The sequence below is a fragment of the Carassius auratus genome, chromosome 35 (genome assembly GCF_003368295.1).
Source record: "Carassius auratus strain Wakin chromosome 35, ASM336829v1, whole genome shotgun sequence".
Taxonomy (NCBI): Eukaryota; Metazoa; Chordata; class Actinopteri; order Cypriniformes; family Cyprinidae; genus Carassius; species Carassius auratus.
In genome coordinates this window covers 14,621,264-14,638,602 of record NC_039277.1, presented here as the reverse complement: position 1 = coordinate 14,638,602, position 17,339 = coordinate 14,621,264, and the positions used below count along the sequence as shown (strand labels likewise).

Here is a 17,339-nt window from a genome sequence, read left to right as displayed (position 1 = left end):
ATCACAAGATTATGAGCAAAATGCTGAACCTGCATTGCATGGTGAAATAGACACTGTGAAAGGCCCCATACCTCTCTCACTTTTGGAAGAACAAAGTGATTGCTGCCCTTAACTTGCTCGCCTAAAAACCCAAATGCAAAGTTGGTGGCCAAAGAAACAAACAGACGCTCCTGTGGAGCTGTGTCCTTACTATCATTTACGACATGAACTTTCTGCTAAGGCTCCAGTCCTGCTACTTGGTTCTTGTGTTCTGGTACCAGTATCACTTCGCACTACACTCATGCATCTTGCATATGAAGGACACCAGGATATCATGCGAATGAAACAATGACTACGCGAACTGTAGTGGTGCACATGGACGCGATGGTCAGTGGCCTCATAAAAACATGTACTGCTTGAAAAATGAATGATAAGTCAGCTCACACACATGCAGCCCCAATATAGCCAGGGGAATTGCTGTAAGGCCCTTTTCAAAAAGTAGCTGTTGAAGTAGTAGGACCATTCAACATTGCTACACACGATTATTGTTATACCATTACGCTACTGGACTACTACAGTAAATGGCCTGGGGTGGCTTTCACTCCATCTGTCACCACAGCTACATTAGTGATATTCTAACTTCAGTATTTGCTAGCGAAGGTAACTCTGCATACATAGTTACTGACAATGGCAGTCAGTTCTGCTCATTAACATTCCAGGATTTCATGAAGGACAATGGAATTACACACATCCGCACTAGTGTGTATCATGCTCAAGCAAATGGTGCTGTTGAACGTTTTAATAGAGTCCTCAAGAATTGATTATAAACTGCTGCCCAGTTGCACAAGCCTCGGAAACAAGAAGTAACTGCATTCTTAAAGGTCTACAGAGTGACACCACATGCAACTACTGACAAAACTCGTTTTGAATTGATGAGAGTGAGACAAATGCACATAAAACTGCACATTCTTCCTAGTCCACACTCCTAGACCACACTGGATTCTGCCATTAGGCAGTATGTCAATGCCAATTAATAGAAAAGCAAGGTTTACACGGATGCCTAACATCTTTTCCAACTGCCGATCAGCAGTCCGGTTCGAGGTTACTTTGCTGCTTCCCAGAAGTTACTCAACCAGAGGTTGAGGACATCATCAAGGGGATGAGATCCTCTACCTGTGCCCTTGATCCCTTCCCAACAGCTCTGGTGAAAGCAAATATTTCTGTTATCAGTCCTTTTATTACTATGATAATAAACCAATCAATTCAGTCTGGTCATGTACCATTTGTTCTAAAAACGGCTATAATCAGACCACTACTCAAGAAACCTACCCTGGACCCTCAAACTCTTGCTAATTATAGGCCGATATCCAACTTACCATTCCTTTCAAAGGTTTTGGAGAAAGTAGTTGCCAGGCACCTTCACGATCACCTCAAGTACAACAACCTTTTTGAAAAGTTTCAGTCTGGCTTTCGTTCCGCCCACAGCACAGAAACAGCCTTAGTGAGAGTGACAAATGACCTGCTAATGACAGCTGATGCGGGTTCACCATCACTCCTTGTCCTCTTGGACCTCTCTGCAGCTTTTGACACCGTTGACCACGGTATACTTCTTAAACGGCTGCACCACTCTATTGGTCTCAATAACACCGTCCTGCGCTGGTTTGAGTCATATCTCACAGATTTATTTATTTAGGAAATAAGGGTATGGATGACTCATAACTTTCTCCAGCTGAATAGTTCAAAGACAGAAGCTATCCTCGTTGGTTCCCCTCATCAGATCAGATCATCTTCCATAACCTGCATTACATTCTCTGGCCAGGATATTCCCCTATCATCATTAGTCACCAATCTTGGTGTCAAGTTTGATCTTCATTTAGCCTTTGAGGCGCATATTAAACATCTTTGTAAAACATCTTTTCTCCACCTCAGGAATATAGCCAGACTCCGCCCCACACTTACCCTACATGATGCTGAGAAACTCATTCACGCCTTTGTCTCCTCAAGATTGGATTATTGTAACGCTCTTCTCATCGGGATTCCTAGCAAGAGCATCCAGAAACTCCAGCACATACAAAACAGTGCCGCTCGGATCCTGATGAGAGTGCGTAAATATGAACACATCACACCAATTCTTCGATCTTTGCATTGGCTTCCCATTTCTGCCCGGATTGAGTATAAAGTCTCCCTTCTCACACATCAGTGCATCCATGGCAATGCCCCCAGTTACCTTCAAGAACTCCTAACTCCACAGACTTCAGTACGTTCCCTCCGCTCCACAAATACCCACCGGCTCCGTCCCCCTAAGACTAAGTCCCGTACAATTGGGGACAGAGCCTTCTGTGCCGCGGCCCTTCGGCTCTGGAATGCTCTTCCTGAACACTTGAGGGCTCCACAAACGACAAATGGTTTTAAAAAGGACTTAAAAACGTATCTTTTTAAAAAGTTTTTCAATGTTTAAAACTTTTTTTCATGTTTAATTTTGTTAGTTTTAGTTGGCAGTTGTTTTTTAACTTAATTTTTAGATTGTTTTTTTTTTTTTTTTTCTGCTTTTATTGTAGCACTTTGAGATTTTCTTTAAAATGTAAAGTGCTTTATAAATAAAATGTATTATTATTATTATTATTATTATTAGTGCAAAAATTCCTTCCTTTCGGCCAGGAGATAAAGTATGAGTGAGAAAATCATTCCTTGTAAAGAAATCAGACTCAAAATTATCACAACATCTCACGGTGAATAAACAAACAGGAGCGAGTACTTACCTTCTCAGTCATGGGAGATGTTGGAACAAAGTTTGTTTCTCCAAGTGTGCTGGAAAGTAACAGAGGATTCCTTCAAGGGCTCTCTAGCAGATACAAATACATGCCCAAGGAGTGTGAGTATGAAGAGGAGTGGTAAACTGATATTTACTACTGACACTACAGCGAAATAAGAAGTTAAAGAGGTTTATTATTACTGTTTTTTCCCTGAGACATTCAACATCATTACATCTGCCGGTGTTGCATGCTTTATGTGTGCGCTTGACCGCTTATTAGGCTATGTAAGCAATTAAAGGCACATTAGCATGATTTAAATGATTTATTAATAAACGTGTGATTAGTTGACTAATACTTAAAATAAACGACTGCTAGTCGACCAGAAAAATATTTAGTCGAGGGCAGCCCTAATGAAAACATGATGAAACAGGAGGAAAAAAAGTCATTATGCAGCATCAGAGTAGGCGGTAGATGGGTTGGTCAGTCTGATACAGACACTGTATAAAATGAAAGGACACTAAGTAGAGCAGAACAAACTCCTTACAGGAGAAGATTCACTCATGGCCTATGAGACAGAGGATCATGAGATTCAACACTGCTTTCCTTCCATCAATTCATCATGTATCAAGGGAAAACGCTCCAGTCATGAATACAATGTCATTTACATGTTTGTATCAATGCTTTCAGCATGGACTGTGTTTCTGAACCTGCTGGTGATCATCTCCATCTCTCATTTCAAGAAGCTTCACACTCCAACCAACCTGATAATTCTCTCTCTAGCAGTGGCTGACATGCTTTTTGGACTTGTGATGCCCATAGAGGCCATGAGGCTGATTGAGATATGTTGGTACTTTGGAGACACTTTCTGTGGACTCTATACAATATTTATTTGGATGCTTCTCTCATCATCTCTTAGTAATTTAGTATTAATTGCTGTTGATCGTTATGTGGCTGTTTGTAACCCTTTACTGTACCCACAGAAAATAACCATGACTAAAACATTAATAAGCATCTGTCTGAGCTGGGTTTGCACTTCAACTTATAGCACTGCCTTTGTAATTTCACTCAGAACATACATTTGTTATGGAGAGTGTTCTGTTATCATGGGTTTTTCTTGGAGAGTCACTGATCTGTTAATTTCTTTTATTTTTCCTTGTCTCCTGATCATATCTTTATATTTGAGGATTTTCTATGTTGTACATCAGCAAGTGAAAGTTATAAACACTCTGATGAAGGGTGCCAAATGCGTAAATGAAGTGTCAGTGAGAAGGAAATCTGAGAGCAAAGCTGCTCTGACATTAGGAATCATTGTCACAGTTTATCTGCTTTGTTGGATTCCGTACTATATCTGTTCCATTTCAGCAGTTTCCTCCATAGCCATACATGTTTTGACATGGGTCATGTATATTAACTCAGGTCTGAATCCAATGGTATATGCTTTATTTTACCCCTGGTTTAAAAAGACAGTTAAACTCATCTTATCTCTGAAAATATTTCAGCCAGCATCCTCTCTGGTCAATATTTTTACAGAACATTAATTGCATTTAAACTGATAAAGCGATCTTTCTGAGAACAATTGGTGGTTAATTAATCATAAATAAATAATTTCTAATCAGTGATTTAATAACCACAAACATCTGGAAATCTGGATTTTATGTTTGTAATTGAAACATGGCTAGAAGTTAGCTGCAGTACAACAGTCCTCAATGAAACAACCCCTCCTAATTGTCTACAGGACTGTTCGATGAGGTGGAGGTGTAGCAGCTCTATTTGAAGATGTCTATCAATGCAAGCAAGTGTCATTTGTTCAGTACTTGTCTTTTGAATAGTGGGATTTTGTTGAAAGGTGTTCCACGTGTTCTTTTTATCGCCATTTACAGGCCTCCAAAATACTCTCCAGCCTTTGTTGAAGAGTTCACAGAAATGTTCTCAATGATTTCATCAGAGTTTGATCATTAGTATCAGGAAGGCGATTAGCACATACTCAAGATATGCAGAGGCCAGACAGATTCGGCAACAATATCAGAAATAAGATACTATGTTTATTTTTGTTGCAATCTGTAGCTAAATTTAGTAAGAAACAGTGCAGCACCTAAAATTTCAACCTTCTATATTAACACACTGCCCACATCTTTTTTTCAGAATTGTGCTAAACTCTTTAGAAGCAGATCTTTTAGAAGTGGTGAATGCCTCACTTCTTTCTGGGACTTTTCCAAACTTGCTGAAAACTGCAGTTGTTAAACCCCTCCTGAAAAAGAACAATCTTGATAACGCCATTCTGACCAATTATAGACCACTATCAAATCTTCCTTTTATATGCAAAATTATAGAAAATGTTGTTTTTAATCATGTGAACATATTGATCTTAAATGGATACCTACAATTTTCAATCTGGTTACCGACCGCATCACAGCACAGAGACAGCACGCTCATTGAGATAATAAATGATATTCGCTTAAATTCTGATTCTGGCAAAATATCAGTGCTGGTATTACTACATCTCAGTGCTGCGTTTGACACTGTGGATCATAACATACTACTAGAGAGACTGGAAAACTGGGTCAGGCTTTCTGGGATGGTATTAAAATGGTTCAGGTCATAATTAGAAGGGAGAGGTTATTATGTGAGTATAAGAGAGTATAAGTCTAAGTGGACATCCATGACATGAAGAGTCCCACAAGGCTCAATTCTTGCACTGCTCTTGATTAGCCTGTATATGCTCCCACTAAGTTAAATAATGAGAAAGAACCAAACTGCCTATCACAACTATGCTGATGATACCAAGATTTACTTAGCCTTATCACCAAATGACCACAGCCCATTGACTTCTTCTGCATTGATGAAATAAACAGTTGGATGTGCCAGAACTGTCTTCATTTACACAGGGAAAAAAACTGAAGTCATTGCATTTGGAAACAAAGTTGAAGTTCTCTGTGTGAATGCAGACATTGACTCTAGGTGTCTAACAACTAAAAATCAAGTCAGGAATCTTGGTGTGATTCTGAAGACAGACCTTAGTTTCAGTAGTCATATCAAAGCAGTAACTAAATCAGCATATTATCAGCTAAAAGAATATTCTAAGAAATAGATGTTTTGTTTCCAGTCAAGACTTAGAGAAATACATTGCAGATATGCACAATGAATATAAACCTAACAGACCACTCAGATCATTAGGATCGAGTCAGTTAGAAATACCAAGGGTTCACACAAAATAAGGAGAATCTGCTTTTAGTTATTATGCCATCCGCAGTTGGAATCCGATTCCAGAAGAGATCAGATGTGCTTAAACATTAGAAACTTTTAAATCGAGACTCAAAACTCATCTGTTTAGCTGTGCATATATTGAATGAGCACTGATTGCACTGTATTTTATGTATTAAACTGTATTTAATGACACCCTGAAATGATTTTGTCTTAAATTCATTTTAAATAAAATTTACAAGTGCGCTGCACTTTTGCTTTTAATTATTTTTTAATTTGTGTAAGCAAATTTTGGGTTATTTTAGTGGCTTGATTCATTTCTATATTAACCCTTGTGCATTATTAAAATTCACTACCATTTCGTCATGTTCGGGACGAAAACATCCACTCAATGAATCTGCTGTAAAAATGTATCAGATTAATTTTTTTAATCAATTTTTTTTTTTTTTTTCATAAATCTGTTAATCCACTTCAGTCCTGATCAAAACTACTAAATGTTTTTTTTTTTTTTAATAATCCAAGATTTTAACTCTTTATTTGCCAAGTTCATAAATGATGTCACTGATTTGGGGGAAAAACACACAAAAAGACTTATTTTCAATATAAAAGTAATTGTGGCTGGATTTTTTTTTTTTTTTTTTTTTTTTACTATAACAGTCTTGGACATGTCAACGATTACTTTGAAGCATTTTTAGTTTTTGTGCAGCATTAGATTTAATTTTTTTCTCCCTCATTAACTGTTCGTGGCTGTTTTTGCCCCATTGACTTCCATTATAATGACATTTTTTGATTGCAAAGCCATGACACCATATAATCATGCATTCTTGATTGTTTGTGGTTTTCCTTTTGGGAAGAGGTAAAAAATTGTATTTTTACAGTTGATCACTAGGTGGGACCATTAACCCTTTAGATAGGCCTGTGCCTAAAAAGCTTATAGTTTCTGACTTGTATATGAAGCTTTATGGAGTATAACAACATATTATATTGTGTGTGTATGTGTGTGTGTTTGAGAAAGAGAGAGAGTGTGTGAGAGAGACCTTTGCCCACTTACCTTGATGTATTTGAGAAAATCAAAATTTACACCTCAGCTCTGAGAACTACATGGAGTAAACAAAAGTGTATTTATGCACCTGCTGCCCTTTGATGGTGTTGAAAGTTTTTGGTTGTTAAGTGATGACGTAAGAAGCGCTGTTTCCGGGTCCAGGCCTCAACTCGCTTCACTTGAAAATACGACCTCAGCAGCCCGTTTATGAGCACTGTTTATTCATATTAATAGTTTAAGCTAAATGCTTTCAAACTTATAGTATACAGTCTCCGTGCTCACAGCGTCCAAAACACAAATAATGTTTATATATGTTTGTGGCGAGTGGGACAAGGAGTGAGACCGGCGGAATGATTGGGAAATCAGCGACACCTGCGCCCCACCTCCAGTCTCGAGTCCCACGTAGGAGATGGAAGGATATAAAACTGGAGCGACGATAGTGAAGGACGAGAGAGGACCAGGCCTGGGCTTTTAGTTGTGTTTGATTTTATTTTCGCGCATCAGTCGTCCGTGAGGAGCTGATGCGCTGTTTTGTTTGTTTTGTGATTATTAAAGTTTCATTTGATTGTGCGCTGGTTCCCGCCTCCTTCTTCTGGATGAATATGGAGATTTTATATTATTACAATGTTTTTTTATATTGATATTTTCATTGTCTGGCTATCTGGGACTTAAGGAGTTAAAGGTTAAGATTATAACTTTTTCGCTAGTATTCTATCCATTGTGAGTTTATATTAGCACCTTTTGTTGTTTTCTCGTGATAACTGATAGAGCGTTTGGATACGGAAGCTGCAGCTTATTTGAAGTTGGTATTGCAGTTTGGTTCATACATTATGTTCATAAATTTGATGCAAAGTAGATTTTTTTTACATGATTTTAAGGTTTTAAACTGGCTTTACAATCAAGAAAAGACGAGCATTTCACACAAAGGCCATCCATACTTTTCACCATCAAAAGGCAGCAGGTGCATGAACACACTTCTTTTTTATTGCTTACTCCATGTAGTTTTGAGGTGCATATTTGGATTTTTTCAGATACATCAAGGTAAGTGCACAAAGGTCTCTCTCACACCCTTCTCTCTCTCACACTATAATTTGCTATTATACTCCATATACAAGCCAGAAACTAAGCCTTTTTTTTAACAGGTCTATCTTAAGGGTTAATGGTCCCACCTAGTGATCAACTGTAAAAATAACAAATTTTACCTCTTCCCGAATGGGAAAACCACTAACTGTGATGATAATGGAGGGGGGGGGGGGTGGAGAGAGAGAGAGAGAGAGAGAGAGAGAGAGAGAGATCAGATGTGAGTGCAATGATAACTGTCCTTTAATGAAATAAAGTCTGGCCACAGGTATTCCAACAAAGGCGTAGAAGAAATAGACAAACAGAAGATGACCCGTAGACTGGGTAGCACAAATTAACTGAGACGACCTCTGTGGCAGGGGTGACCAACAGACTGGTGAGGCGGAGGCCCTCGGGACTCACGAAGGAGCCGGCGGTCGGTGCTCGCAGAGCAGGGAAGCCGAAGCAACTTTCAGCAGGTAAGGTTCTGTGGGTGCAAATGGTGAGCACAGAGTAATTCCAGCAGTGGTAGAGAACTACTAACCAAACCCCGACAGGGCAGGACAGGAAAGGACAGGACAGGACAGGACTAATGTGCAGATGCCAATGGTCGATACTCATAGGTGACATCAAACAATCTGACAATGAGACAGGAAAAAGAGAGGGTAGAAGTAGCCAAGATAATGAGACAGGATGAGAAACAGGTGGAGGGAAATTACCCAAATGGAAAGTGGAGAAAGTTAGTAAAGAAATGGAGAGTGAAGGGGAAAAGGAGAAGAGAGTTACCAGCAGAGGGAGACAGAGAAAGAAACAAGATCATGACAGGATCATGACACAAATGATCGCCGCGGACGCCATATGCCCCAGGAGCCTCTGAAACAGTTTCAGTGGAACCGCTCTCTTGCCCTCGAATTTTCTCAGGCAATTCAGAAGTGACTGCCAGGCTCGTTGGTAAGCTGCGTGAACATGGCGACGGAGTCTATTTCCATACCGAGAAAAGAGATCCTCTGCACAGGGGGAGTTTGCTCTTTTCCCAGTTGACCTGAAGACCCAGTCGGGCGAGGTGTCTGAGCACCAGATCCCTGTGCTCGCACAACCGCTCTCGAGAGTGAGCTAGGATGAGCCAGTCGTCGAGGTAGTTGAGGATACGGACACCTTGTTCCCTGAGAGGAGCTAGGGCTCCCTCCGCGACCTTCGTAAAGACGCGGGGAGACAGGGCCAACCCGATTGGGAGAACCTTGTACTGATATGCCTGCCCCTCGAAAGCAAACTGAAGAAACGGTCTGTGTCGAGGAAGAATGGAGACATGAAAGTACGCGTCCTTCAGGTTGATCGCTGCAAACCAATCCATCAGACGAATGCATTCGAAAATGCGCTTGGGCGTTAGTATCTTGAACGGGAGTCTGTGCAGAGCTTGGTTCAAGGCACGCAGGTCCAGGATTGGCCGTAACCCACCTGTCGTCTTGGGTACTATGAAGTAAGGGCTGTAAAAGGCGGACTTCATGTCGGCTGGAGGGACCGGCTCTATCGCGCCCTTTGCCAGCAGGGTCGCAACCTCCGCGCGCATGACAGGGGCATCTTTGCCCACCATCGTCGCGTGGACACCCCAAAACCTGGGGGGACGCCGGGCGAACTGAATCGCGTAGCCGAGCCTGAGCATCCGGATGAGCCAGCGGGAAGGCCTGGGGAGCTCTAGCCAGGCTCCCAGGAACCAAACCAGCGGGTTCAAGGGGACTACAGGCGTACCAACAGTGGGGCAGCGTGGTGGAGCAGACAGCCCCGGCATGGGAGGCATAGCGTCCCTTAGTGGGGGCGGAGTGAGTGCACTCGTCTGACTCCAAATGGCAAAGAGGGCATGAGAAGGCGAAGCGTTCTTGAGCCGTCTTTGCATGGAAACTGGCAAGGGGAGAGGAGAACGCGAGCGGCGAGGAAGCACGTCGCCAGCTGTCGTTTGTGGCCTCTTGGGACCCGGAGGTAGAGGAAACAGCTCTTTTAGTGAAGGTTTGGGTACCACCGGCCAGTGGCGGAACAAAAAGAAAATGAGAACAAAGGATTCTCCCCCGACCCTCCTCCGGGGGAAGGAGTGGTCCTGCCAACTCCGGGTCGCCCGTCTCAGGAACGCCGCTTGGCCTGGCGATTGGCAGGTTTATGGGCAGAGACGGGTTGCGCTGCCTTTCTGCAGCCATCTCCTCGCTGCGGCCGGGGGGAAGGCTGCTGCTGTGGCCGAGCAGGAGTGGAGGAGGCTGCAGGGGGGCGCCCTCGGTGACGAGCAGGCTGAGGTTGCGGCGGGGTGGAACCAGCAGTGGGCCGCCTGGGCAGGATGTGTCTGATGGCCTCAGACTGCTTCTGGGCGGCAGAGAACTGCTGGGCAAAGCTCTCTACCGAGTCACCAAAGAGGCCATCCTGGGAGACCGGGGAGTTGAGGAGCTGAGCCCAATCAGACTCCCTCAGGTCTGCCAGGTTCAGCCATAGGTGGCACTCCTGGACCACCAAAGTGGACATCACCTGACCCAAGGAGCGCGCAGTGACCTTCGTCGCCCGGAGAGCGAGGTGGTTAGCAGTGCGCTCCTCCTGCAAAACCCCTGGGTCAGCACCGCCCTCGTGCAGATGCCGGAGCAGCTTGGCCTGATAGACCTGAAGTGAGGCCATGGCATGCAGGGCAGAAGCGGCCTGGCCCACAGCTCTGTAAGCCTTGGCCACAAGCGTGGATGAGAACTTACAGGCCTTGGAGGGCAGCTTGGGACCACCACGCCAAGCGGAGGCGCTCTGTTGACACAGTTGCATCGCAACAGAACGCTCCACCGGGGGAAGCCCAGCATACCCCTTGGCCGCCCCGCCATCGAGGGAAGTGAAGGTGGAGGAAGAACCAGAACGGTTTTGGGCAGTTAAAGGTGCCTTCCATGAACTAGTTACTTCCTGGTGCACTTCCAGGAAGAAAGGAACCAGAAGGGGGTGCTGGCGATCCGCATGAGCAGCCCCCAGGAACCAATCATTCAGCCTTGAGCGCTCGGGACAGGGTGGAGGATTCCACTCAAGCCTGATGCTCTCCGCTGCCCGGGAAAGCATGGCCGTCAGCTCGGGATCGCACATGGACAACGCTGGCACTCCCGAACCCTCATCTCCCGAGGACTCAAGCCCGCCATGTGATGCGGCGATCGACATACGGTCCTCTTCGCGAGCCCCAAATGATATGTCAGGAGCCTGAGAGGGTCCAGCAAACTCATCCGGGAACTCAACCGGTTGCGGCGTATGTGAAGGGGGTGTGGCCCGAGGAGGTTCGCTCGTCGGAGAAGCCCACACAGTAACCCTCAGATCACCCTGGCCACCAGCCGAAGTAGCCCTCTTACGAGAAGAAGAGCTAGAATGGGGTGTGGCAGAGGGGACTCTATACCTTTTAAGGTTATCGAGTCTCTATCTCAACGCCGAGATGGTCATGTCCCCGCAATGAGAACATGAGCCATCCACGAACGCAGTCTCAGCGTGCTCGAAGCCCAGACATGTGACACAGCGATCTTGACGAGGAGCGATATATCGACCGCACCCAGAAACACATGGTCGAAATGACATCTTTTAAAAGACGCAAATCGGCCCGTATCTCTTTTGTGAGAGAAACTGTCTCTTTTAGAGGTGTTGAAGCGCTCAGGGGAACGCGGGAGCTGTCGCAGGAAACCCAGACAAACCGCTGAATCGCGCCGTCACACCAACACCAGCTCTTGCTTGTAAACACTGTGCTCGGCTCCGAAGCGAAAGCTTGACTGCGAGTTGCTCGCGTTGCTCCTTATATACCCGCTCTGCGGGGCGCAGCTCACGATGCAAATTCCGTAGACCAAGGTACTTTGTGTACCATTGGCTCGTTTTGTACCACTCGAAGGTAATTGGGCTCTCGGGCGAAATCCCATTCGTAACGTCGAACGTGACCGACTGAAAGGGAACTGCCAGATTCAAACAGCTTTCGCGCGTTGGCTGGTGCTGAGCCAGAGATGGACGCGCTCAGAGCTTGTCATATATCACAATTAATATGCAGTGTTTTCAACCACATAATGTTTATTTTAGGTTTCATACATTTAAATATATATATAATTACTAGTAAAACAATACATTGGTAGTTTGTAAAATACACACTGATGTCTATGGAAGCAGCAAAAACAATCTATTCAAGTGTAATTTGTCGATGTGTTTTATTCAGATATCAGACACACATAGCAGAACAATAAAGTTTACTCTATTCTTCGTCCAGTTCAACAGCCACTTACTTTCATGTATTTCTGGAGAAACTGGGGAATTCAAGTGCTGTACGTTAAATCCAGCTGACAGGACTCTAAACTGCAGCGCTCATCTCGTTATAGATCAAGATAATTTATAAAGGTTTTTAAACGAAGAATCGGAATATCAGATAGTTGACATGGTCAGCAAGTTTGTGTATATATTTTAATAAAAAATGAAAAATTAAATAATACGAATACCGATACATCTGTTAGTGGCTGCAGTGTGTCACGTGACAATCATGACGCGTCGCCATGGAAACAAGGGGTCAGTTAAAATATTTGTAACTTACAATTACATTTCCAGCCATGAGACCATGAGCCCTAAAGTGGTTATAATGTTTTCATTTGCAAAGCCTTTTATTTACATTTGCTTGTCAAATTACTGAATTCATATTAATCATATTAATTAATAAAGTAGTCTTATTATACCTTTTCACTTTTGGAATTTTAGTCAGTCTGTACTGTGTATGTTTGGGCATACCAAAGATCTTAAAACTTACAAGCGAAGTCGTGGTTAGAACGCTTGGTTGAGTGTAGAGCCATGCCCGCCCACTCCTGTATGACCAGGCCCACGCGCTCCTGCTCCACTCTTACCCACGCCCACAATGTTTGTGTCCACTCCCGCCCACTCCCGTGGACTTTATCTCAGAGCTTGTGAAAAATGTACACATATTAGGTACTAAAACTAAATATTCGTTAACATCCAGAATAACAAATTTTAAACATGACTCCATTTAAATAATGTGAAGTAACCAATGTTAAACCAAAGCACCACACATGACAAAAACTTTTTTTTTTCTTTTTTTTTTTTTTTTAATTAGCGTTATTAAACATAAACCGTTAAAACAAAACAACGCAACTAGCGGCAGCTCAGTTTTTAAAAGCAGACTAGGCCTACTGCATACATGTACCAAATGATTAACTAGGAAATTTCAAAGCATAGTGTTAGAAATCTTTTAGGTAAATATGAAAAGTAGGACTGCCTCCATAATAGTCGACTAACCTTTAGTTGATGAGAGTTTTATTTTAATTTTATTTGTCACTTAGTCGCAGAACAAAAAATCTACAGAAAGTGATACAGTCGCAACTAACGCAAGACGATCAACCAATGAGAAATATAGGTGTGCTGGAAAGTTTGGGTTTTCAGGGTCATAATCCAACCTGGTATCATGCCAAAATGTGAAACAGACATGTTCGTCCACTGAAGAATACGTGTGAGTGTCACATTTTGCCTCCACTAAACATGAAAATGACACATATGTATGAAGCTGGAGTTACTACTGCAGTGCCAGCAGGGGCGATAATTTCCCAAATGCCAACAACTGCTCACGGACCATAGACAAGCAATATAGTGCATTAAAGATGGATTTAGATGACTTCAGAATGCTTACAGGTAAGGTTTCCACTAGAGGCTGACATTTTTTCGGGAATTGCGCATGTCATGGAAATTCATTCGGGATTAGAAACAAAATCTAAGTCTAATGTTATCCAACAGAAATGTGTGCTATTGAACCGTGTGTGGAAGCTGAACAGCCGCACGCTCACAGTAGGAGAGATGGAGGCACTGATGCGGACACTTGCTCTTAAAATACTCCCTAATTTTTGGTCATACAGATAAAAATAATACATCTTTAGAATCTGTAAAGACTCTACATGTATTTATGTTCACTCAGAATAACAACGAAATGTTGAGCTACTGTAAAATTATTCAAGCAAAAACAGAATGCGCTTTCTGCTGTCTTGGTCTGTGAACTTAAGTGAGAAACTTCGAAACTCTGGATGATTTACATGAAATTGAATGTGTGTGTAACGAATTTACTACATGATCATCGGGAAGAAGGAGGCGGGAACCGGCAGACAATCAAAATGAAACTTTAATAATCAAAATAAACACAAAACAGCGCAACAGCCCATCGCGGACGACTGTCGCGCACAAATAAAAACCAAACACAACTAAAACCCATGCCTGGTCCTCTCTCGTCTTTCACTTTTGTCACTCCAGTTTTATATCTTTCCATCTCCTCCGTGGGACTCGAGACCGGTGGGTCGAGCAGGTGTCGCTCATCTCCAATCACTCCACCGGCCTCGCTCCTGTTCCCACGTCTCTCGGCACCGCCCCACTCGTCACACACCCCCATCGCCCCTCGCAGGCTGGGGGGTACCATCGAGACTGCACTCTACTAACCTAGAGTGCACGGGGGTGCTCACGGGGACCTGCGGGAACCTGGGGATAGGACAGACGAGGCGAGAGAAAAGGAGATGGAAGGAGGAGCGACAGACGAGAGAGGGGAGAGAGGAGAGAAAAAAATAATTCTGGTTCTCAGACGCACTGCTGCTCGGCCCTCCACCAGCTGGGTGATCTCCTCCGCGGTGCCTGGCGGTGGCACTGGACGGCCAGCTCGATGGCATGCTGTGATCTGTAGGCTGCTGTATTTATTTCATTTTATTTTATTTTACTGAAGCCCTAACTGACAGGTTCCCAAAAACCCAAGGAATGGGAGGTAATGGGAGTTATTCTTCTGGGATTGAGATGGCATGGGATTTCCCCCCAGTTTTTTTGTGAGATTGGGACGGGACGAAATTTTTTTTTTTAAAGAGTCGGGTGGGAAAGGTTTGAAAATCCACTCCCATGTCACCCTCTAGTTTCCACCCATCTCATAAAATAGTTGATCGTCCCACATTTATGAATTAAATTAATAATTTGATATTTACCTGCCGTGGGAAAGGGATTGTGTATAAAGTCCACACATTTGCCATAGTAACTGTTGCTCAACCATGTCCTGTAGTCAATCCCTTAGAGAATCAACCATGGTTTTATTTCAGTAAAAGTGTAGTTACCATGTTTAAATACTATAGTGTTTTTGAACCACTATAGTAAATTGTATTATACTGTATATCAGTGTTGTAGTCGAGTCACCAACTGTCGAGTCTGAGTCGAGTCTCGAGTCTCATTGTTCGAGTCCGAGTCCAAGTCCGAGTCACCAAAGAAGAGTCCAAGTCGAGTCCAAGTCGAGTCACCATTTCCAGAGTTCGAGTCCGAGTCGAGTCTCGAGTTCCGTATTGGAATTTTTTTTAAGTTTTTTGAGGAAACAATAGCAACCAACTGAGTTGGTAGGCATTTAAGTCCATTATATGAAGAAAACATCCTGAAATGTTTTCCTTAAAAAAACATAATTTAAGAAAAAACACCATGGATATCCTGGATGGCATTGGGAGGATTAAATGATTAGGAAATTTTCATTTTTGTGTGAAATAATCCTTTAACACTGTATTACAGAAATACATTCGGCGAAAAAAAGAAACGTGCATTTTACAGGACACTGTATTTCAAAGATACTTAAAACATACAATCAATCCAATATGCCAAGAGAGAGAGAGAGAGAGAGAGTGTATGTGAGAGAGAGAAAGAGAGAGAGAGAGAAAGAGAGAGAGAGAGAGCGTTTGTGTGTGAGTGACAGAGTGATTTAGCGTGAGTGCGTTTGTATGTGTTCAAGTAAATGTGTGTGTGTGATGGCACGCGACTGATCAGAAAGCAATGTATAACGATAAGGGCCATTCAAATACCGCGTCTTTTGCGCGCTAAGTTAGTTATTTCCAATGAAGGTGCGCGATATGCGCGCTCATAACGGCAGCATCCAGGCGCATCCTCACCGCATCGAGTTTAAAACATCTCAAATTTTCAGAATGCCGCAAGCGCACCGCGGGTCATGTGACAAGAACTAACCAATCAGTTTCATCCTTTCCCGCAAGTGCCCAAGCGCTTTGGAAAAAAAGTAAAGTGAAAGTAAAGTGAGTGACGTCAGTGAGTGTGTTGTCAAGCCAAGAGAGCGAGCGGTAGTGTCTGTGAGGGAAAAGAATAGATCCCTGCCGGTCTTTGGCTCAAAACATTTTTTTATAACATTTTTTTGTCAAAAACAACGTGATGAATGCTCAAGTCCGACTTTGTATATCCTCGAGTCCGAGTCCAAGTACGAGTCATCAGTCCACGAGTCTAAGTCGAGTCACGAGTCCAGAGAATGGAGTCTCGAGTTGGACTCGAGTCCAAAGAATAGTGGCTCGAGTCGGACTCGAGTCCGAGTCCAGGACTCGATTACTTCATCACTGCTGTATATATTATAGTATTCACAACACTGTTAATGAATGCTACTGCATACTGTAGTATTAACTATAGTGATCTGATAAACTATAATAAGTACTTTAGTATTATTTAGCTTTTACTACAGTAAACTGTAGTGTATTGTAGTATAATATACCCTGTTGTATATAGAGGGCGGTATTGCCCTGAAAGACAGCGGAGACCAGGAACCTAGAAAGGACCTCTACAACCCTGAAAGACAGCGGAGATCAGGAGATCTAGAGCCCCAGATACAGATCCCCTGTAAAGACCTTGTCTCAAAGTACCACCAGGATAAGACCACACGAAACAGATGATTCTTCTGCACAATCTGACTTTGCTGCAGCCTGGAATTGAACTACTGGTTTCGTCTGTTCAGAGGAGAACTGGCCCCCCAACTGAGCCTGGTTTCTCCCAAGGTTTTTTTCTCCATTCCATCACCGATGGAGTTTCAGTTCCTTGCCGCTGTCGCCTCTGGCTTGCTTAGTTGGGGTCACTTCATCTACAGCAATATCGTTGACTTGATTGCAAATAAATGCACATACACCATTTAACTGAACAGAGATGACATCACTGAATTCAATGATGAACTGCCTTTAACTATCATTTTGCATTATTGACACACTGTTTTCCAAATGAATGTTGTTCAGTTGCTTTGACGCAATGTATTTTGTTTGAAGCACTATATAAAGCACTAAATAAAGGTGACTTTGACTTTGTTGTATAAAACTTAGGACAGTACTGGGGTAAAGTAATATATATTGTTTATACTACTATAATGGTTATATTATCACAGAAACTATATAATTACCACAACAAATTAATTCAAGTACTTTACTATAGCATTGTTCAAAAACATGATAATATTTTCTATAAATTACTATAGTATTTTTTTTGCAACACTACAAATTAAAACAAAAAAAACA

At 42.8% G+C, this 17,339-nt stretch overlaps 1 protein-coding gene across 1 annotated transcript; it reads left to right on the top strand.

The window, feature by feature from the left end:
- The first annotated feature begins 2,618 nt into the window (after positions 1–2,618).
- On the top strand, positions 2,619–5,112 carry LOC113054534 (trace amine-associated receptor 13c-like). The gene has a single exon (XM_026220150.1). It carries the CDS (start codon positions 3,293–3,295, stop codon positions 4,268–4,270), a length of 978 nt encoding a protein of 325 aa, XP_026075935.1. The 5' UTR covers positions 2,619–3,292; the 3' UTR covers positions 4,271–5,112.
- Positions 5,113–17,339: the final 12,227 nt, after the last annotated feature.